The sequence below is a fragment of the Patella vulgata genome, chromosome 5 (genome assembly GCF_932274485.2).
Source record: "Patella vulgata chromosome 5, xgPatVulg1.2, whole genome shotgun sequence".
Classification (NCBI taxonomy): Eukaryota; Metazoa; Mollusca; class Gastropoda; family Patellidae; genus Patella; species Patella vulgata.
This window is the reverse complement of record NC_065883.2, coordinates 41518995-41542841: the sequence shown is the minus strand read 5'-3', so window position 1 is coordinate 41542841 and position 23847 is coordinate 41518995. Positions and strand designations below refer to the sequence as shown.

The window sequence follows — 23847 nt, the reverse complement described above, 5'->3', positions numbered from 1 at the left end:
AGTGCGTCCAAAATCATCAGAAAACACTATACTGATCTCCAAGAAAATCACCCGAAAATATTCACACAGAAACTTATAATTGCATATTCTAAAAATAAAAATCTGAACGACATCCTAGTGCACAGTAAATTAGATTAAATAAGACCAGTCTCCACCCTGACCCAAAACAAACCATATATCAAATCCTATGCCTAACCGTTAGTAATTAAAATCAATTAGATATAAGAATCCCTAGCCGTAACCCGGTGATGTGGAACAAACACGATTTTTTTTAGAAAATCCAATCCGTTGTAGGAAACACACTAATGTGGCTCTCTCCCGAGAGCCTCAAATTTATTTTCTTTTTTCTTCAGAAACAATAATACCAGAATACCAGAAGCACCACCCAAGGAAGACCATCAGCACCACCAACACCAATAAACAGTGAAATCGCCTTTGTATATAAATCTAAAGTATTGTATGTATTTTAATAAAACTAGGAAATATCACGAATTAATTTTTCATCATCCTAGGTCAGTGCTTATGTGGAGACTTAACCTCTCCCCCCAAATTCTTAAACCTAACACCTTTAAAATACAATAATATGCCATTCCAAAATAAATAACCCTATCACCCTATCTGCATATTTCACTTCAATAATTCACTTGCGCGTAGGGGTCTTTAGCAGTGGGAGGAAACCGGAGGACATGGAGAAAACGCACGAGGTTGGATCCTCACTAATGACAATGATAAAAGCAAATGAAATGAAAAGGGGTTTAATAAATATTGAGAATATTTTTTTTTTTAGAAATATTTTTAATGAATCAATTTGATTTGAAGGGCAAAAGAATGAAAAATGTGTATATAATCCTTATATCACAACTTTGGGTTTAAGGACCCCCCCCCCACACACACACACACACACACACACACACACATAAATAAAATATGTTCATAACTTAAAAGTAGTTTTGGGGTTTGTTTTTTTTTTAAAGAAAATCTGTCTTAAAGACCTTTATATAAAAAAAATACTGATTTAAAAAATACAGTCTTTGTGTGTTTAAAAACTTCATATATTTCAGATGGTTGTCACAAAATTTCCAGTAGCTTTCTCAAGTACAACTATCAGGAAAAAAAATAATAAAAAATATATTATGTACCAACATTTATTACTTTAAAAAAATGGGCGTGGCACTTTCATAGTAAAATTTTAAAAAGAAAAATGTGAACACTAAAGTTTCCAATTAAGCCATTTTTATGAACCGTAGAATGCACTATTTTAGAGCGTTAGCTTTAAAGCATTGGAAATCTTATTGGAATTACTATTATTAAGTATTATACTAACTAAACTATATTACTAAATTACTATTAGTGTAACCGGGTCTAATTCAAGCAAAAGACGAGGCTGTTTAAATCTTTATTAAAAACCCTGTAAAAATATACATACATAGCATTAACAGCACCAACATTTAATTTATAATACATATAATACACTTTAAAACACATCAAACATTACACTGTATTATAATTATACTATATATTTAATTCTATACTCATATCTTTACAGTAATAATTTCTATAATTATTAGATAATACCTATATAAAATAACATACCCTAGAAGGGGTTTTAAAGATCTTTGTGTTGAAACAACACAACCATGTAACACTCTAGCAGCTAGAAGGTATCCTATATAAACAAATGATTCTATGATTATTCTATGCTAAAACTAAACTTAAACTAAACCTAATTACTAAATGTTAATACTTATCGCTTAAGAGCTGTTGAATATGTATAAATGTATTTTACTGTGTATGTAAAGAATAATATATGAAATAACTAATTTACACATCTTACAGACAATACCAATCATATTCAAATACACATACCTTAATTCGATGAATGAAGACTTGACCAAAAGAATCTTCAGTAACTGGAACAACTTATAAAACTTTGAGCACAAATACAAATTTAAGATTTAGAAGATAATCTTATACATCTGACACATTTAAAATCCTAAGTTAAACTGATTTCAATTGTTACCACTGTAACCCAGGAAGTTGGGTTTGTTAGGAAAAGTATCCAAGGAGATGATGAGGTGATAGTCACTGATGTTGTTACAAAGACCTGTCCAGAAGCTGAACATCCAGTGACTATGAATATAAGGGTTCAAAGATCAGATGAAAGTGAAAGTTTGTTATTGTTTATTAAGCTGTTGTCAGTGTAGTGCAGTGTAGACTAAAACCTATTATATAATTAAAAAAATCAAAATTCCACACTATCACATTCTCCCCTCCTAAAAGTAATGTCGTCCCGACAATTAAAACAACTAAAACCAAAATATCAAACTACATTAAAACTAGCATATTTAACTAAAACCCACATATTGTCCTTATAGCTTCGCACACAATTCTTCTTCGTTCAGGTGGTAAATTAACGAAATCATCTAAAGTCAGGTACCCAAACAGGTTTTCTGGACTCATGACCACTGAAGGCGTAATGTTCATGATGTAGTCCCCACCTTGGTATTTCTGTGGTAGTTGCCTGTTCCTTGTTGATCATCGTGGAGGTTCTGGGGAGTCATCTTCTGAACTAGGTAAATGATCAGACTGGAATTCCACATTACTTTCATGAGTTCCTTCCACATCCTCACTCACCTCATGTTGTCTCGTGGGGCTAGCTGGCGGCGAAGGAAGTCTTCCCCGATCCACAATCACAACATCATCCTCATCTTCACTCGACTCTACCTCCGGCTCTTGAATGACAGCCGTCTTCCTCCTGGGTTTAGGTACTGGTGCAGCACAATCAGGTAAATCGAAAGGAATGGAACCAATTGGAAGAAGGTTATTCCGATGAAGCATCCGAACTCTTCCAACACCATCTTCTCGTTTCACCTCATAGACTGGTATATCGGGATTGGGTTGTTGTATCACCGTGTAGACCTGTTCTTCAAATTTATCTGCGATCTTGTGGCGTCCATCTTTAAAAACTAACTTCTTTACTAATACCCCATCACTTTCTTCTAGTATTGATTCTGTTGCTCTTCTATCATAGTTCTTCTTTTGTTGTTCTTGAGATCTTCCGATGATTTCTGAAGCTAATTGGTAGTAATATTCTAGTCTCTTTTTCAGGTCTTTCATATAAGTTCTGTATGATGTTATTTCCGATTCGTTGACAATGCCAAGTAAAACATCCACAGCGAGAAATGGCTTCCTCCCAAACATAAGTTGAAACGGTGAAAAATGGGTGCTGTCATGCTCTGTGCAGTTGTAGGCATGTACCAGGGAAGGCAGATACTGTTTCCAGTTTAATTTCTGTTCTACTTCCAAAGTTCCCAGCATTTTTAATAACGTCCGGTTGAAACGTTCACACATTCCATTTCCACTTGGGTGATATGGTGTAGTTCTGGTCTTGCGCATACCTGTTAATTTGCAGAGTTCTTGGATGATGCGGTACTCAAAACTTCCACCTCGATCACTGTGTATCCTTTTTGGAAAGCCGTAATGGACAATGAAATTGTCGAAAAGGATCCTTGCTGTTGTTTTGGCATCCTGGCTTCTTGTTGCAATTGCCTGAGCATACCTGGTAAAATGATCAGTGATGACTAAAATGTTTGAATATTTCCCTTTATATTCCTCTAAACACAAATAATCCATACAGAGAATCTCTATAGGCTGTGATGATCTAATATTCACTAGAGGCACTCGAGAATTGGTAGAGGACTTGCGCATGAGGCATCTCTTGCCATGATGATGTAGGTCACCTGGGTCGTGACAGAACTCTAACACTTCTGAAAGAACGAGTATTTTGGCCACGGATGTCTGCAGATGTCGATGGATATTTGAAGTCTTGCAAGAGATGCATCATGCGCAAGTCCTCTACCAATTTTCGAGTGCCTCTAGTGAATATTACATCATCACAGCCTATGGAGATTCTCTGTATGGATTATTTGTGTTTAGAGGAGTGTAAAGGGAAATATTCAAACATTTTAGTCATCACTGATCATTTAACCAGGTATGCTCAGGCAATTGCAACAAGAAGCTAGGATGCCAAAACAACAGCAAGGATCCTTTTCGACAATTTCATTTTCCATTACGGCTTTCCAAAAAGGATACACAGTGATCGAGGTGGAACTTTTGAGTGCCGCATCATCCAAGAACTCTGCAAATTTACAGGTATGCGCAAGACCAGAACTACACCATATCACCCAAGTGGAAATGGAATGTGTGAACGTTTCAACCGGACGTTATTAAAAATGCTGGGAACTTTGGAAGTAGAACAGAAATTAAATTGGAAACGGTATCTGCCTTCCTTGGTACATGCCTACATCTGCACAGGGCATGACAGCACCCATTTTTCACCGTTTCAACTTATGTTTGGGAGGAAGCCATTTCTCGCTGTGGATGTTTTACTTGGCATTGTCAACGAATCGGAAATAACATCATACAGAACTTATATGAAAGACCTGAAAAAGAGACTAGAATATTCCTACCAATTAGCTTCAGAAATCATCGGAAGATCTCAAGAACAACAAAAGAAGAACTATGATAGAAGAGCAACAGAATCAATACTAGAAGAAAGTGATAGGGTATTAGTAAAGAAGTTAGTTTTTAAAGATGGACGCCACAAGATCGCAGATAAATTTTAAGAACAGGTCTACACGGTGATACAACAACCCAATCCCGATATACCAGTCTATGAGGTGAAACGAGAAGATGGTGTTGGAAGAGTTCGGATGCTTCATCGGAATAACCTTCTTCCAATTGGTTCCATTCCTTTCGATTTACCTGATTGTGCTGCACCAGTACCTAAACCCAGGAGGAAGACTGCTGCCATTCAAGAGCCGGAGGTAGAGTCGAGTGAAGATGAGGATGATGTTGTGATTGTGGATCGGGGAAGACTTCCTTCGCCGCCAGCTAGCCCCACGAGACAACATGAGGTGAGTGAGGATGTGGAAGGAACTCATAAAAGTAATGTGGAATTCCAGTCTGATCATTTACCTAGTTCAGAAGATGACTCCCCAGAACCTCCACGAAGAACAACAAGGAACAGGCAACTACCGCAGAAATATCAAGGTGGGGACTACATCATGAACATTACGCCTTCCGTGGTCATGAGTTCAGAAAACCTGTTTGGGTACCTGACTTCAGATGATTTCGTTAATTTACCACCTGAACGAAGAAGAATTGTGTGCGAAGCTATAAGAACAATATGTTGGTTTTAGTTAAATATGCTAGTTTTAATGTAGTTTGATATTTTGGTTTTAGTTGTATTAATTGTCGGAACGACATTACTTTTAGGAGGGGAGAATGTGATAGTGTGGAATTTTGGTGTTTTAATTATATAATAGGTTTTAGTCTACACTGCACTACACTGACAGTAGCTTAATAAACAATAACAAACTTTCACTTTCATCTGATCTTTGAACCCTTATATTCATAGTCTCTGGATGTTCAGCTTCTGGACAGGTCTTTGTAACAACATCAGTGACTATCACCTCATCATCTCCTTGGATACTTTTCCTAACAAACCCAACTTCCTGGGTTACAGGGGTAACAATTGAAATCAGTTTAACTTAGGATTTTAAATGTGTCAGATGTATAAGATTATCTTCTAAATCTTAAATTTGTATTTGCGCTCAAAGTTTTATAAGTTGTTCCAGTTACTGAAGATTCTTTTGGTCAAGTCTTCATTCATCGAATTAAGGTATGTGTATTTGAATATCATTGGTATTGTCTGTAAGATGTGTAAATTAGTTATTTCATATATTATTCTTTACATACACAGTAAAATACATTTATACATATTCAACAGCTCTTTAGCGATAAGTATTAACATTTAGTAATTAGGTTTAGTTTAAGTTTAGTTTTAGCATAGAATAATCATAGAATCATTTGTTTATATAGGATACCTTCTAGCTGCTAGAGTGTTACATGGTTGTGTTGTTTCAACACAAAGATCTTTAAAACCCCTTCTAGGGTATGTTATTTCATATAGGTATTATCTAATAATTAGAGATATTATAGAAATTATTACTGTAAAGATATGAGTATAGAATTAAATATATAGTATAATTATAATACAGTGTAATGTTTGATGTGTTTTAAAGTGTATTATATGTATTATATATTAAATGTTGGTGATGTTAATTCTATGTATGTATATTTTTACAGGGTTTTTAATAAAGATTTAAACAGCCTCGTCTTTTGCTTGAATTAGACCCGGTTACACTTATAGTAATTTAGTAATATAGTTTAGTTAGTATAATACTTAATAATAGTAATTCCAATAAGAATTCCAATGCTTTAAAGCTAACGCTCTAAAATAGTGCATTCTACGGTTCATAGTGTTTACTATGAAAGTGCCACGCCCATTTTTTTTAAGTAATAAATGTTGGTACATAATATATTTTGTTATTTTTTTTCCTGATAGTTGTACTTGAGAAAGCTACTGGAAATTTTGTGACAACCATCTGAAATATATGAAGTTTTTAAACACACAAAGACTGTATTTTTTAAATCAGTATTTTTTTTTATATAAAGGTCTTTAAGACCCCAAAACTACTTTTAAGTTATGAACATATTTTATTTGTGTGTGTGTGTTGGGGGGGGGGGGTCCTTAAACCCAAAGTTGTGATATAAGGATTATATACACATTTTTCATTCTTTTGCCCTTCAAACCAAATTGATTCATTAAAAATATTTCTAAAAAAAAAAAATCTCAATATTTATTAAACATTGGACAGAATTAACCCATCCTAATACCTCATTAAATGTAAGAAACAATTTTTTTATATCTGTTGATCGTATTGGTTCATTCTATATGTTGATTAGCATCAAATATAATTTTATACAAATAATAACATTCTTTTAAAGAAATTATTTGTTTTGAAGGCTAAAAATACAGTTTTTGCCAAAATTAAGTTACTTCCTGTTGTTATAAGGAAAATGTTAAATTGGTTTTATAAAATCAAAGATGACATTAGGCATCAAATTGCAAACATTTTATGAAAATTGAATAATAATTGGCACATGTAAGGAAAAAAACCTTGAAACGTCACTTGTGGAAAATCTTCTATTTCTCCGCAAATGTACACATACTATTTTGTGATGATAAACGTCAAAATTGTCAAAAAGGTCAGTTTTGGACAATATAGTGTCACTTCTGATAAAAAATTTCAATTGTAACCAACCAGGAGGTTCGAGGTTCGATCCTGGTTTGGCTGAGATAGTTCAGCATTTTCCTGTATGGTTCCATCTTATCAGTGGTGTTGGGCGGAGAGTCTGTCTAATCGGTGTGCAGATTGCATTTAGTCAGTGATGCAGGCCGGACAAGGACAGCTATCTAGTCATTCGGATGGGATGAAAAACCAAGGTCGCGTGTACACATTGGTGTGCACGTAAAAGATCCCTTAGCAGTTGGAATTCGATATAAGAGTAGGCCGTAGCCGCTGTCCGGGTAAAATTTCTATCATAGCACACTGTAAGGCGTATGCCCGTCTTCATTAGTCCATCGAGCAGAACAGTAGGACGTTAAAAAACCCTTTTCATTTCATTTGCTTTTATCATTGTCATTAGTGAGGATCCAACCTCGTGGGTTTTCTCCAGGTCCTCCGGTTTCCTCCCACTGCTAAAGACCCCTACGCGCAAGTGAATTATTGAAGTGAAATATGCAGATAGGGTGATAGGGTTATTTATTTTGGAATGGCATATTATTGTATTTTAAAGGTGTTAGGGTTAGGGTTGCCCGGGCAAAATTTCCCTCACACCTCACAGTATGGCGTATGCCCGTCTTCATTAGCCCAGCATAGGAGCAGAACAGTAGGACGTTAAACCTCATTTCATTTCATTTCAGATGGTTATTTTGCAATTTGGATTGAAAAGGTACATCGTCCACCCGAGTGTAGTCTCATTTACCCTTTTCTTTTATTTATAGATTGTTTCAAGACAAACCTCTTCAAGCAAAAGGGCCAGAGTAGATGTAGAGCCCTCAAGAGTTATAGAAGAAAGATCATCTCCATCATAGTTACCATCCATTGAACACAATTACCATCATGATTTAAATACCATGAAAGAAAAATGAGAAGATGCCACCAATAGACTGGAAAACACGCACAGTCCACCAACTTGCCTTAAAGTTACAATTTCATATTTTTAAGTTATATTTTTAAAATGTATTAAAATAAAGCCCTAAAATAGATGGTATCTATAAACAGTCCTACCTTGTTAAAGAATAATCCTATAATTCACTATTGCCAGTTGAGAAATTGGTAAAAATATCATTTTCAACTTCAAATTCAAACGTTTGAAGATAGCTATTCCATGCTGGGGAATAGGAAAACAAGGGAAGTAATTGGGAGATAATTGTGTTATTATTTCCGGTGTGAAGATTTTTAGGTGTGAGAAAGATAACCTATGATCGTATAATAGTGAGTTGACAACCTATTGAGCAAAAGACATAGAAATAATTATGTTTTGAATTTCTTAGAAAATATGAAATTGTAACTTTAACCAAACGCAGAGAAAAACGTGCAAAAATGGTAATTGATGAAAAGAAATTATCAGAAAAGGCTCAACAAATGATTGATTCATATAAAGGTTTGACTTTACATATACGCATTGCGTGTACCTTTTTAGAATAACTGAGTCTTATGGTGATATTTTAAAGTATTTGTTGTAACAGAATTTAAAATCACACAAGCTATAGAACAATAGTGCCGTGAAAAAATACCATTCATATTTTTTAAAGGAATATTTCCTTCAGTACACATTTTATATGTTTATTACATGCATGCTAAAATAAATTGCTCTAAAAATTTAGAATCAAAAATATATTTTCTATCCAACATACCCTGGATGTTGCATGGTACATAACAGGCATGTCCCTTTATAAAACCTGTGGTCATTTGTATTCATAAATGCCTCCAATACAACTATTAAATTGCTGTTGAAATGGTTCAGAATTAGAAATAAATTAATAATAAACAACTGAATTATGATATTTGTGACAATTTTAGATATTCCTGTTGACCTGTTCACTAAACCTGCTTCTGAATACTCTGAAGACCAAAAGAAGTTTTCAACCACTCTGTATTTTTATGGACCGAAAGCCTACAACTATTTAAGAAGCAAGGTCAACTTACCACACCAATCCACGATTAGAAGGTAATTACTTTTTCTCCATTCATATCTTACAAATTGTGGGTGTATCTTGCATGGGAACTGGTTGTTTTTATTGCTTCTATATTTGTCAGTATTTTATTTTACATTTTGTACTTGGAATATTGCCATTTATTGTCAGAATATTATTATGAAATGTGAAAATAATGAAATTTATAATTTGCTGGGAAAGTCTGTATGATCAAGGACTCTATTTTGAATTGATCATTGGCAAAATTTCACAATAATAACAAGTATTATAGATTTATATTTTTCTCAGTTTTTAGAATTAAGGATTTATTGTTTTTGTTTTACTAAAAAAAATCTTTGTATCTTTTAATGGTTGTTTCTTTATGACTAATTTTACTTTTACAGTTTATTCCAGACTACACCAAACTAAAGTTTATTTATTATTCCATTTGTTTGAATGATACTGTTGTACGTTAATATTTTTTTGTTTTATTACTTTTAAAAAAAATAATTAAATAATGGATCAAATATTACTTTAAATTGACTCTTTGAAATTGATGTTCCATTTTCATTAAATGTGCATATATGAAATGCTTCATCGAGCACATACATGTATAATAATAATATGTACAGTATTTATGATTGCACTTGCATATAATGTCATGCATAGTTTTGTGTTATCTACCTAGTGAAGGAAAAGGTACACAGTTCTTAGGATTGAGGCATTGACAGCGAACGTAAAAGATCATAAGAGTAGATGGATTCGCCACTGCCCAGCCCAGGCAAAATTTTCCCACATTTCGCAGCTCAATATAGAATGAAAACAAAACATGCCGTTGTCCCATTATAAACAACACCAAATGATGACATAAAAATAATTGTAACATGGATGGGAAATCTTTCTTTGTTCTTTTCGTTGAATAAGCAGATTGTTTTCCCTGTAGTAGATTGGGTGGGTCTTAACCGTGCAATACTAGACATCTTCATTATTATTGCACACTTTTGCTGGTTTATGCTAGTTTTAGCAGAAATCATATAGAGAAGTGGGGTGGGTTTTCTGTGCAATAACAACGAGCATGATCAGCAGGTGCCAATGTTACAAGTCATTTATAGCACGCTTCATTCATCATATTCATATATTTCTCTATTCTGTATACTTGTAGGTGGCTGAGTAACATAAACCAGGTCTCTCTAGTCAAGTTATAAACATGCTTCAGCAAAAAGTTCAAAGTGATGAATGGACCTACAAACACCGCAGTCTGATGATTGATGGCATGTCCATAAAAAAACACATTGATTGGGATGCAAATAACGGTCAAATGGTTGGTTTTGTTAATTTAGGTTCTGGACCAGTTGAAAATGATGCAGTTGAGGCACGTGAAGTCATAGTGATACTAGCTGTTGGTTTACAAGGTCACTGGAAAGTACCACTAGGTTATTTCCTTGTTGATGGAATATCAGCAGAGATACACAGCCAGCTTCTTTTGACAGCAATATCATCACTTTACCAAATTTGTATTAGAGTAACATCTATTGTGATGGATGGGCATCCAACCAACCAAAGAATGGCAAACATTTTCGGAGGCAATTTAAACCCTGACAACATCAGAAGTACTTTCCAACATCCATCTAATCCAGAATTAAACATATATATATTCTTTGATGCTTGTCATCTTCTCAAAAACTTCCGTGGAGCTCTCCATTCTCTTCAACAACTGCAGGAAGAAACTTTTGGTACAGCAAAGTGGTCAGACATAAAAAGACTTGAAGAATTACAACGAAATGAAGGCTTAAGAGCAGCTATAGGCTAACAAAGAAGCACATAGAATTTACCAATCAAAAAATGAATGTTAAATTAGCAGTACAAGTTTTAAGTAGTTCGGTTGCTAAATCCCTAGAATTTGCTTCTTCAGTCTGTGAAGATTTAGGAAATTGTCAAGGAACAATCAATCTTGTTGCCATGGTGGATCGAATGTTCGATATTTTCAACAGTAGAACGCCAGCTGCAAAAGGTTTTAAGCATCCCATTAATGCAAATTTTTTTTAGTCTTTTGAATCCTTTTTGTTATCCACCAGTTCTGTACTATTAAACTTAAAAGACATGACTGGTCAGAAAGTCTGCCATGGAAAAAGAAAGATATGTATCATTGGTTTCTTGTGTAACATTCAAAGCCGTCTTGGTCTTGCAAGAGAGATGATTTTATCAAATCCACCAGCACTGAAATACTTGTTGACTTAAAAATTGTCACAAGATCACCTTGAGCTCCTTTTTTTCTGCCATTAGGAGATATGGGGGATAGAACAACAATCCATCTGCAGTACAATTTTCGAATGCATATAGATCTCTACTAGGTCATGTTGGTGTAAGCGGAACAATCGATTGCAACACCTCATGTGTACCACAAGACATAACCTCTATCTTGGAAGTCAACAACACAGAAATAATTACCTTTGAAAATGCTCTTGCAGACCAGGATTATCCCATCAATGGCAGAGGTATCAGTTCATTTGTAGAGGGTTTCCTTGAAAATATAGCTGGCTGGGTTGTTAGAACATTGATGTCTAAAGTTCAGTGTGTGCCCTGTGCCCATGCCTTAGTAAAACCTAAAACTGATACCAAATATGGGCTTCTAAATATAACAAACAATGGAGGACTATGCATTCCATCAAATGATGTTATCCAGATTGTTCGACAATGTGAAGTTATACTCAGTTCTTTTGTCAATATCAAATATGTTAAACCAAATGAATAGGAAAATGTTGTTGTATCTAAAGTTATGATGAATTTACCTTCTACTTTATTCTCTCATCCGAATGATCATTTCACAGAAACATGTAAAGGAATAGACACGCATTATTATAATTTGTTGAAATTAGTTTGTAGTCAGTTCATAAAGTTAAGAAGATTTCATGTGGTGAGATTAACTAATTTAGCACTACAGGGACAATGTGTAAGACAAAAGTTAACAAGAACTGTACTTTTCCAACATCAGTAGAATTATTAACTATCTTAATCTCTATGTTTGACAAAATATAAATGCTTGAAATACTGTGTCGTATTTAGCATTGCTATATTAGTTATAATGACAGATTCGTGTAATCTGTATAGGGGGTTGAGTCAACTGCCGTGGTTTCGATTCCCCATTCGTACGTGACAAGGAGTAGGGTCGCCTGTCCAACTTTGTGAGTTTTCTCTGGGTCCTCCGGTTTGCTCCCACTGCTAAAGACCCCTGTGAGCGCAAGTGAACTGTTCACATAAATTGAAATGAAATGAAATGGAGTTTAATGTCCTACTGTTCTGCTCCGAACTGGTCTAATGAAGACGGACATACGCCATACAGTGTGCTATGAGGGAAATTTTGCCCGGACAGCGGCACTACGGCCCACTCTTACATCGAATTCCAACTGTCAAGGGAAGATGTACACGGGACCTTGGTTTTTCGTCCAATCCGAACGACTAGACAGCTGTACTTGTCAGGCCATCCGTCCTGCATCACTGACAAGAGGGGGACCACTCTGGAAAATCTGGATGAACTTTCTCTGCCAATGCAGGGATCGAAAACCTGACCTCCAGGCTAGCGAGCCAGCGTCTTACCAAATAAATTGAACCATGTGTTAGTCCCAAAATGACCTAGTGTGTGTCGAGTAGACATTAAACCCCATTTCTCTCTCTCTCTGTAACCTGTATAATTCAAATATATATTTGTTTGGTTATTTGTAAAGGTACTCCCAAACTCCAAAATGCATAGACATGAAAGAACTAAGATGTGAAAATATTACATGTATAAGTAAAATATTCAACCTTTTACACAAGTCGCAATTAATCAGTTAATATATATATGCATTTGGTTGTGGCACAATTTACCCAAATCCGCATAAATCAAATGCGATTTCCAAGAAAATTTTGAAATTGTAAGCAAATCCATCATTATTCTAACTCATATCACAATAATTTATATCGATATTTGATAATATACAGCTCTTTATGCTAAATTGTCATTTTGAAATTAAAATCGTAACGGTCTTGTAGTAGTAGTTAGTTGTATTTTACGTCCGCTTCCACCGAGGTGATATCGTAGACAATAACATGTTATGTATACAAGGTGCAATAATTTACAATGTGATTAGTGAGAAAAATAGGATAATTAGGTTTTTCATATATATGTACATAGGACAATAGACAACAGTAGGATAACATGTGCAAAGGACGATAAAAGTGCCAGTAGAGGTTCACAGACATACGAATTGACGGAACAGACATGGACAATGATGGACATTTTCACAGACATGAACATGTTATGTACATATATATATTTATTGGGTCGTTTGGGTTGGTCTGGTCGTTCTGTTCGGTAGAATGGCAGGGCGGTGCAACTCTTCCTTGGGGCTTTGTTGGTGAGTCTGAGTCCTGGTCCATTCTTCCTTCCATTTGGGTTTGTTGTCCGGTATGGTGGCGTTGTTACATCTTTATTTCTGTTATTCATTCCTTTTATTGTTGGTTCTCTGAAGGAAGAATCCAGCACCTGAAAAAGAAAGCTAGAGAAAAGAGAGTATCTGGTCTTACTGCGGTTTTGTGGTTATTTCGTCTAGTAAGGCTTCGGGAGGGGGGGGGGGGGGCGGGGATCATTATAAACTAATAATAAGAATAATAAGTGGAATAAAAGAAAATAGATTGTTAAATGAATTGCAGATAAATAATAAGAATAATAAGTTACTCATGAATTATATTAGTGGTAAATTAATGGTAAATATATTGTTGCTTGACATAGATTTAAAAGATACTGGTTGATTCTTGATTTATTAATTTTATCGGAGGTTTATTGGTAGTGTAGGGCGGTTTACGCTTCCTTCTAGAGGCCATTTTTATGTTCCGTCCTACTGTTAATTTAGTAATTTTATTAATTGATTTATTAATTTTATCTGAGGTTTATTAGTGGTGTAGGGCGGTTTACGCTTCCTTCTAGAGGACATTTTTACGTTCCACCCAACTGTTAATTGATTAATTTTATTAATTAGTTTATTAATTTTATCGGAGTTTTGTTAGTAGTGTAGAGCGGTTTACGCTTCCTTCTAGAGGACATTTTTACGTTCCACCCAACTGTTAATTGATTAATTTTATTAGGGTTTCACACTGCGTAGCCACTATTGTTTTTGTTCGGATTATTATTCTTCTTATTATTATTATTATTATTTTTCCATTTGAGCATATCTCAGAAACTACTTGTCGGATCGATTCGATGTCTTCGGTTTTACTGGGAAAGTGGGTTTGACTTAAATTTTAAAGCTTTTTCCAACGTTCTGCGACAATGCGAAATGTCCGAAATCACCGAAGTTGTCGTTTTTCGATATTTTGCCGTAATGTTATCAATTATTGTCGGATTGTAATATTTGATACATTTTGACATAGCCAGAGACAAGGGACATAGCTACAGTTTTTTGGATTTTTTATTTTCGACGAATCTTAGGGGATATTAGGTGCCAAATTTTGAAAATTTAAATTTTTACAAAAAACTTCTTTATTAATGAATATTTTTATGTGGTAATTTACTTAGGGTTAAAGAGTTATCTGATTTGACCAAAAATGGCAACATTTTTTGTCACCGTATTTTTCCTTGGCCCCCATTGGCTAATTCAGTTTTTCAGTCCTGGATTAATTATTTATTGTTCGATTTGTATAAAACAAAGTTCATATGCTCCGTGGTCCAAAATGTCATTTTTTTTTGTTACCGGTACATTTTCCTTTCGATAGCGGAAGTGACGTAAATTTAGCAAAAACTGCAAATTTGAGAGTTCGGTACCACTTTTTGAAAGCAAATATTATTTTTTTCAAATCTGGTATGACTGAAAGGGTGTGCCCTGTTAAGGCGTAAAAATCATCGCGCTCAGTTTTTTTAATTTTTATTTCGTTTTCGGATCATTTCGATTTAAAGGCGAAAAAAGGTGAAAAAATGAGCTATTCAAAACCCATTCAGGCTTTTCATATTTTAATATATTTTTTCGAAACTTTCATAAACTAGTAGCAATAATCCATACGAAGAGAATGTATGTGAAAATTAGTTTGTAATATGAGAAGTTGCCGAGAAATGGGCAATTTTGCATGAGTCACACTTTACGCTAGTTTGCCTGTGAAAGAGTCAATTATTATTCGATTTTCAAAAAAATGACACCATTTGATGCGTTATGTCAATTTTAACAAGGTCAAACCAATTTAACATTTCCAATGTTACCGGAAATGACGTAATTTGGGCAAAAATTGTATTTATAGCCTTCAAAACCAGTATTTTATTCAAATGAGTCGTATTTGTTATGTGTTTAAAATTTTGATATTTGATCCCAATCAACCAATAGAATGAACCCATACAATCATATAGGTATCACAAAATGGTTTCTAACTTGTTCAGTTGCGAAGAAATAGACGATTTTCAACAGGTAACTTTTCAAGGTTTTTGGTCCATAAACGTGTTAATTATTATTCGATTTTCATAAAATGTTCACCGTGTGGTACCTAATGCCATTTACGATTTCATACAAGTAATTTAACACTTTTACTGTCACCGGAAGTATGTCATTTTGGCAAAAACTGTATTTTTAGCCTTCAAAACAGATATTTTATTCAAATGAGTCTAATTTGTAATGTTTTTAAAGTTATGATATTTGATTCCAATCAACAAATAGATTCAACCCACACGATCATACAGATACCAAAAAATGGTTTCTAACTTGTACGGTTGTAGAGAAATAGACGATTTTCTACAAGTCCCTTTTCAAGGTTTTCGGTCTATAAAAGTGGCAATTATTATTCGATTTACATAAAATGTTCTCCACGTGATGCCTTATGCCATTTCTGATTTCATAAAACTAATTTAACATTTTCATTATAACCGGAAGTAATGTAATTTTGTCAGTATCACTTACATGTAACAAAATGTATACAATGAATTGATATTGCTGGATTTGGTTGATTCTGCGTACATTTTATTTGATGTGTGCAATGCTTATATGGAAACCTGTTTAATGGTTTCATCGGTACCGGAAGTGACATATGTTCAAGGGTAACGGGGCACCGGTGAAGCCCGTCATTACTGCGTCGCAGTTTTAGTTATTTTATGTATTTGGTCATGCCTGTATTTATTAGTAGTGTAGGGCGGTTTACGCTTCCTTCTAGAGGATATTTTTACGTTCCGCCCTACTGTTTGATTAATTTTATTATTTTATATATTTGGTCATCCCTATATTCTCAATAAAATCCCAGAGAAGTTAGAATGTCCAGTATCTATCGTCAGGTCGTGGAGAAAGGAGAGATTTGAGACAGAGAGTTTTTCCCCTCTCTGCTAGATTCTTAATTACGGATTGACGTTCTTTATTTAATTGATTACAGTTGATTAGCAGGTGTGACGTGGTCGCAATTTGTCCACATGGGCATTTAATTGGTGTATAGGTGAAGTCTTTTATTACGTTTATCGTTTTAAGCCTCGTGATGAGTTTGCATATTTTGATTGATGTAAACCTTGTCTACAAGATTGCTATCAATTTGATAGCGATGAGTATTCTCTTGTTTTAGACGGGTCTTCCATGCATTTTTAATTTTATCTTTAGCTATGCTTGTGAATTCCTGACTGCTGTATTCTAAATTTTCTATATCATTTAATGACAACCCTTCCTTGGCTAGCTTGTCAGCCTGTTCATTGCCGAAGATATTGATGTGGGAGGGGATCCATGCAAGGACTACCTCTCTTCCGTTGTTTTTGATTGTTTGATTAATATCCCTAATTTGGTGGATTATGCCCTGTCTGCTTTTGGAATAGTCTATTCGATGGATTTGATGCTACTTAGGGAGTCTGACAAGATAACGGCTTTTTGGTGTGTTTGGGTGGCTAGCCATTCTATTGCAGTTTTAATGGCCATCAATTCTGCGGTGTACACAGAACAATGTTCTGGTATCCTTTTCCTGATGTTTAGCTTTGCTTTGGGTTTGAAAATGCCGTACCCTGTTAATCCCTGTGTATTATTTTTCGACCCATCTGTATAGATTTTGAGATAGTCTGTCCATTTGGTGTCTATTAGTTCTAATGTTAGTGCTCTAGCCTCTATAAGCGTGTTTGTTTGTAACGTTAATTAGGTGCGTGTTGATGTGTCAAAATTCCCCCTAAATACGCAATTTCCCAGTAAGTTTGGAAGTTGTAACCAAGGGACATAACTTGTGTATTTCACGAAATCACTTGCTTGTTTGTAAATTGCATTTTGCGGTACAGTTTTGAAACAAATTTTACGATTTTAAATTGAAAATGTCAATTTGACATAAAGAAGGGTATATTATCAAATACATGTAGATATAAAATATTATAATCAGAGTTGAAATAATGTTGGATTTGGGTACCGGTACATGTGAATTTGGGTAAATATGTGCTATCGTGCATTTGGCACATATGGCTGTCATTGAGCAATGAAATGTAAAACCTGTGCTAAAAATAAGATGAAAAAAATTATTCATGTAATGGTGTATTTGTAATTAAATCTAATATTTGTTCATATTTGTATTCTTTGTGTTTTCCAAAAATCCATTTTCGGTCAAGAAAAATTAACTCTTTTTATTGGAACAAATTCTTCCAACACACTTATATTTATTTACTTATTTAAACCCCCGAGCCCTTTACACTGACCGTTTCCAAACATATTTCGGTGTTTACAATTAGTTCGAATGGTATTATTTCCAGCATCTTACTCAGTAATTATAAAGTAAAGATGATTAAGAATGCAAGTATCCATGTAGGTTATTGTCAAGTTTTATACTCGCAGATAAAACAAAACAAAGGAGAAGTTTTATACTCGCAGATAAAACAAAACGACAGTTGGGATTATTTATTTGTGAGATATATGGTAACAGCTGTCTTAGTTGTCTTTCGTTTTATTTACTAGTTGATCGGCGATTGTTGAGACCGCGATTAACACTGCTAGTTCTCCTTTGTTTTGTTTTATCCACGAGTATAAAACTTGACAATAATATATTGTTGAAAATTTGTGTTTTTCTTTTATCAAATAGTAAACGAGCTTGATTGACCGACCACTGATAATGTTTTTTCGTGAAACGGTATAACTGCAATCAACACACGGCCGCCATTCTCGATGATTGACAACTCACGTTTTTCCTCATCCACCAAAGAACCGTTAGGTTTTTTTGAACATACTGTAATAACATTGGGATTATCAGTTAATCAGCTTTAATTATCCCGCTTTGATCGTTGCCATTTCTTATATTTTCCACAAAAAAACTTTGCCTTGTACGAACTAATTTATCGATTGGTATTGCCATCTACGACAAGCATGTCAACGTGCAGCTCACGGATTATCGTTAACAATTTCTAGGGGCTTGTAAAAAAAGATTGCATGTCGTGTAAATATTTATTTTGTTTTTTGTGTAGGTCATTTTCAAATAAATTCATCAGCATATTATTCGTTTTAAATAAATTTATAACTTTTATGAGAAACGATGATTATTAAAGAACCGTAAGTGCAACTAATGTTTTATTGATTTAAACAATATTTTATTCAAATAAGATAAGTGTTGTATACATCTACAATTCTGAAGGTAAGGATTCAAAAACAAGCCAAGGCTTATATTAATTCGTCTCCTTATATATTAAGTATACTACAAATACAACTGTGATATATACACTTCTCATACAAATACATTTAACGGTACAATATTTAATATTCACACTAATCGTGCATGCAAGTAATTTAACAGTTAGTGTCACTTACATTGCCTTACTATTTCATAATACGCTTGCCTTGCATCATGTTTTGTGGACGTCAGATGTATATTAACCGAAAAGTAATTAATTTAGATGGTATTTTACGATGGTTATTGTAGTCTTTTAGATAAATGTATAAATGTGTGGACTGTATTGAAAATGTGCGTATTTATTTGTAAGGTATTATTGCTATCACCATTGGTTAACGTTTGTAAGTTAATAAAAATATTTGGTAATGTATTTATAGTTTGGAATCTAACATTGGTAAATTTTGGACAATATAATAAATAATGTTCCGTATCCTCTATGTAGTGGCCACATGAACATGCTGGGTTGTCCGTTAAGTGCATGACGAATTTATGGTAGTTTAAGTTACTTTTATTGTGACGCAGTTTTGTATGGATTATTTGAGAAGAACGCTTTCCGGTGTAAAAATATTTAGGTACTAATTTATCATCATTGGTTAACTGTGCTTTAAAAAGTTTTATACTAGGGCATGCTTTCATATGCTCGGGTAAATTATTCCAGTCTTTTATTACGGACGGTAAAAAGGAGTTTTTATAAAATGTAGTATTAGCAAGAATATTTCTATATAGTTGTGAATTCCGCGTTTCGTAAGGGTTTACGTCCGAAGATTTGTGAGGAACTAGAATAGACAAGTAACCTGGAGTTATTTTATTCACCATTTTGTAAAATAAAATTAGTTTATGACGATATCGTCTAGTTTCAAGCGAAGTGAATCCGGATTCTTTATACAATAGATAATGAGATGTACCTCTCACTAATCCAGTAATTGTTCTAAGTGCATCAAGGTTTAAGTTTTCAAGTACAGTACTTTCGTGTTTAGTACAGTTATTCCAGATTACGTCACCGTAATCGAATAACGGTAGTATAAATGCTTTATATATTGTCTCAAGAGACCTTCTGTTTAAACGATATTTTAAACTTCTGAAACAATCTATAAATTTACTCACTTTAGTCACAATATAATTAATATGAGCAGTCCAATTACAATTACTACTTAAATAAACTCCCAGATGCTTGTGGTCTTTGATATCAGTTAGTGCTGTTCCATCAAAGTAAAGATCAATACGGGTAGGGTTTTGTTTTCTCGAGAATGTAATAGTTTTTGTTTTCTGCGGATTAAAGTTAATTTTCCAACTTTTCGACCAGTTACTTAGTTTCTTAAGTCTTCATTTAGAAGGGATTGACATCCTATTGGATCATCGATTACCATGTAATGTTTTATCGTTTGGTTGAGCCTTTTACTAACCACGTCTTTCATGTTAATAAATATTTTCTTTCGTGTTTTGAATTGGCCTATTTCTAATAAATTATCCCGAGTCCCAAACGTCGTAAACCCGAGTCCCAAACGACGTATACCCGAGTCCCAAATGTCGTGGTCATATTTTTTTGAGTCCCAAATGACGCGAGTCCCAAATGACGTGAGTCCTAAATGACATGTAATCCGATTGGTCATGGCGGCCAATGAACATTTAGTAGTCTGCGCGGTCTATCTATATATAGATTACGTCACTGATTGCCGCCATCATCGCCATTGAAGTATATAGCGACTGGTCCAAGATCCAGTATTCTGCCTATTTTTACGGAGTGGTAGACCAACATTTTCCCGATGCGCATGCGCGACGGGAAGTGCCGTAAAAATAGCCTCCCTGCGCACATTGGATTACGGATCCGTAAAACTAGCCACTTTGTTTTATTGAAACACTACAAAATCGTATTATTCTGCAGCAAGAAAGTGACTTAAAGATAAGCATGGAGATAGGCACTGAAATTAGCCATAAAATTAGGGTAATTGCTAATGGAATTTTCATCATGTACTAATCATGGCCGAGTTGCAAAGTACAATTGCGCAGAAGAGAAGTGCGCATCACGTGGCTGGATGTGTCTATTTATATATTATTATATCGTCTGTTCTATTAATAAGATTATAATGAAATGAAATGAAATGAAATGGAGTTTAACATCCTACTGTTCTGCTCCTAACCTGGACTAATGAAGACGGGCATACGCCATACAGTGTGCTATGAGGGAAATTTTGCCCGGACAGCGGCACTACGGCCTACTCTTATATCGAATTCCAACTGCCAAGGGATCTTTTACGTGCACGCCAATGTGTACATGGGACCTCGGTTTTTCGTCCCATCCGAACGACTAGACAGCTTTCCTTGTCAGCCCCTCCGTCCTGCATCACTGACAAGGGAGAACCACGCTGGAAAATCTGGATGAACTAAGATTATAATGTTATCAATGGATCGCCTGTTGTCTTTTATATCTATTAAAATAGGTTCGTCCGTCTGTCCTTCTGTTCGTCACACTTTTTGGGACACAATAACTCTCTTTCTAATTGACTCTAATTGAGCTAGAATGTTCAAACTTGGTGTAGGTGTTTGTTAGTCCAATGCCTGGATGAAGTTCGAAGATGAGCATTTTCTGCTTAGGGTAAGCAGAGATAAGAAATTTCATTGGTTGATGCTTTGGGACATGATAACTTCAATTCTAATTAAGTGAGAGTGATGAAACTTGGTGTATTAACATTTCGAGCTGACGCTAAGCAGAACTATTCGATTTCATTTGTCGATGGTTTGGGACAAGATAATCTTGATTCTATCTGATAGAGAGTGATGAAACTTAGTGTATGGTTTGATTCCTCGATACTTTTGAAAAAAATAAATGTGCGATTAATTAATATGTGTCATCTATTTATTTTGGGATTTCGGCGGGGGACATCAGCCTAACTGTTGGCTTGTTTATATTGTAACGGTTTGTCTATCCTATCCTCTAGTAGGCTATTATAAAGTTGGCAGTGGTGCCAATGACGATCCTATAATTCATCACAAAATGAAATTATGAAATCCAATTGATTTTCAGCGTGCCATATTTTGCTTCCTGATCATTGTATTCATATAAATTGGGTATCATATGCCAGTCCAATTCTCATGCCACCCAACAATACATGTACCTTAATTTGTTTAATCAGTTGTTATTGTATTTTCCCAAAAAGATCAATTTTTTGTGTTATTTTCAAAATTCAAACATTATTTCGACTACTTCCGGTTTACAGATGCTTGTCGACATAGCTTTCTCAGTTGGATTGGGCGTATGGCTTCATGTTCCAGAAGTTTCAGAAACCACCATTTGTCCGTAAAAACAAACTGAAGCTTACAAAATGGACAGAAAATTCGAAAAAAAATCGAAAAATAAAGGGTGATAACTCTGAATGAAACTTATATTACTGTGATCAGATTCACTCCAGCTATCCAAAAATGTAGGTTAAATTTGAAAATTTTGAAAAATAAGAAAAATTGTCTCGTAAACAATGTTTTTTCAATATTGAACGATAGAAATCAACAACGAAGTTACGAAATTGCAACATGTGAAATTACTATGGGAAAAGGTTCAGGGCTTCCGAAAATGTTTTTTGCTTGAAAATAGGTAAAGAATTGACAAAACTACAGCCGATTTTCAATTTTGAGGCACCGTACAAATTCAACTACATGTACTTCTGGTCTGCACAGAAGTTTCAAAATTTTTTATCAAGTAGCCACCACCCAGTTTCCCAACAGAAAACTAGGTCCCAGATCGATATCTGTTCTCGATCATGGAGAAATAGGCTCCCGCGGGAAATAATAATAATAAATAATAATTTTAGTAATAACAATATAGGCTAATTCCAGCGTGACAGATGGGACAGAATAGGTGACCATGTAAAATGTCAAGCCCATTCTCTATATGATACTAAGGATAGAAGGGAATTTAAACATGGTATTTCCTAGCAGAGAACATATAGTATCATATAAAATATGAAACTTAACTCAGTAAAACAATCTCTAGATGTCATCACCTAAACCATGACTGTGACAGACGGGGCATTAATTTGCATCCAGTTTTCAAAGGATTTATTAAAAACAAAAATTCTATCTCAATTGAAAATTAAACTACATTGTTATAATGATGTCAGGTATCCCATAAATTAAGCATCATATCTGGGGCAAGGATGAGAGCAATATCTTAAAAATATACTTTTAGGGGTGAGTTTTTATGCGTGACAGACGGGACAAAGTCATTGTGACAGACAGGACAAATTTGGACAAGAGAGAATGCAAACTTATTTGAAATGATAAAGAAATTGGGAGTAAATGATGAGTGATGAAAACTTGTTTTGGATGTTTGAAATCCATTTCATGCTTCTAATGGAGATGTTTAACCATTATGTCTCATTGACTATGACAGACGGGACATTAATTTGCATCCATATTTCAATGGATTTATTCAAAACAAATTTTCTTTCTCAAATCAAAATTAAACTACATTGTTATAATGATGTCAAGTTTCCCATAAATTAAGCATCATATCTGTGGCAAAGATGAGAGCAATCATGTTAAAAATATACTTTTAGGTGAGAGTTTGTATGTGTGACAAATGGGACAAATTTGGATAAGAGAACTTATTTGAAATGATTAAGTAATGATGAGGGATGAAAACATGTCTTCTGATGTTTGAAATCCATTCTATGATTCTAAACTGTTATCTCTCAGTTTTTGGAACCATTTCGTATCATTCAGAACTTGTTTAAATTCATTTATTTTTTAAAACAAACTACATATATATATGACAAATATAATATAATACTGATTAGACAATTCATAATAGAACAAAGATTGCTGTTTAAAAATTATTTCGCATGATAAAAAAAAATAATCTGGAACATGTACTTTAAAGAAAAATCAGAATAAATTTATAATAACAATTAAAGATGGTTAATCTTGAAGTAATTTGTCATGCCCTGAACGAATATAAATATTTTAAATTTGGTATATTTGGATATGAGGGCTTCAGATACCTAATCTTCAATTCTAAATCAACATTTTAAAAATTCAAAAATTTCAATTTGGAGCAACTATGACTGGGGTTTCCCAACGTTTTTGGAAGAATTAGTTTGTTGATAATTACAACTGAACTATCAAAT

General features: G+C 34.3%; 1 protein-coding gene and 1 long non-coding RNA gene across 8 annotated transcripts in view; both read left to right on the top strand.

The window, feature by feature from the left end:
• LOC130013053 (uncharacterized) overlaps nt 1-17634 on the top strand; it is a 42052-nt gene extending 24418 nt beyond the window's left edge. The window contains exons 3-7 of the long non-coding RNA XR_008788342.1: nt 354-457; nt 7913-8574; nt 8994-9141; nt 9511-9573; nt 10269-17634. This is a non-coding gene — a long non-coding RNA (uncharacterized LOC130013053). The remainder of the gene's footprint in view (nt 1-353; nt 458-7912; nt 8575-8993; nt 9142-9510; nt 9574-10268) is intronic.
• Nucleotides 17635-20406: 2772 nt separating this feature from the next.
• Nucleotides 20407-23847, top strand: part of LOC126820655 (zinc finger CCCH domain-containing protein 14) — a 355618-nt gene continuing 352177 nt past the window's right edge. For 2 of the 7 annotated variants that reach the window (XR_007680058.2, XR_007680057.2), the window contains exon 1: nt 20443-20669. Coding sequence is in view for 4 of the 7 variants with exons in the window: in XM_050548759.2 (XP_050404716.1) it covers nt 20634-20669 (36 nt within the window). In the remaining 3 variants the exon portion in view is untranslated. Of the gene's footprint in view, nt 20670-23847 lie in introns of all 7 variants that reach the window. The other 5 variants (XM_050548759.2, XR_007680059.2, XM_050548757.2 and 2 more) reach the window with 5 other exon arrangements.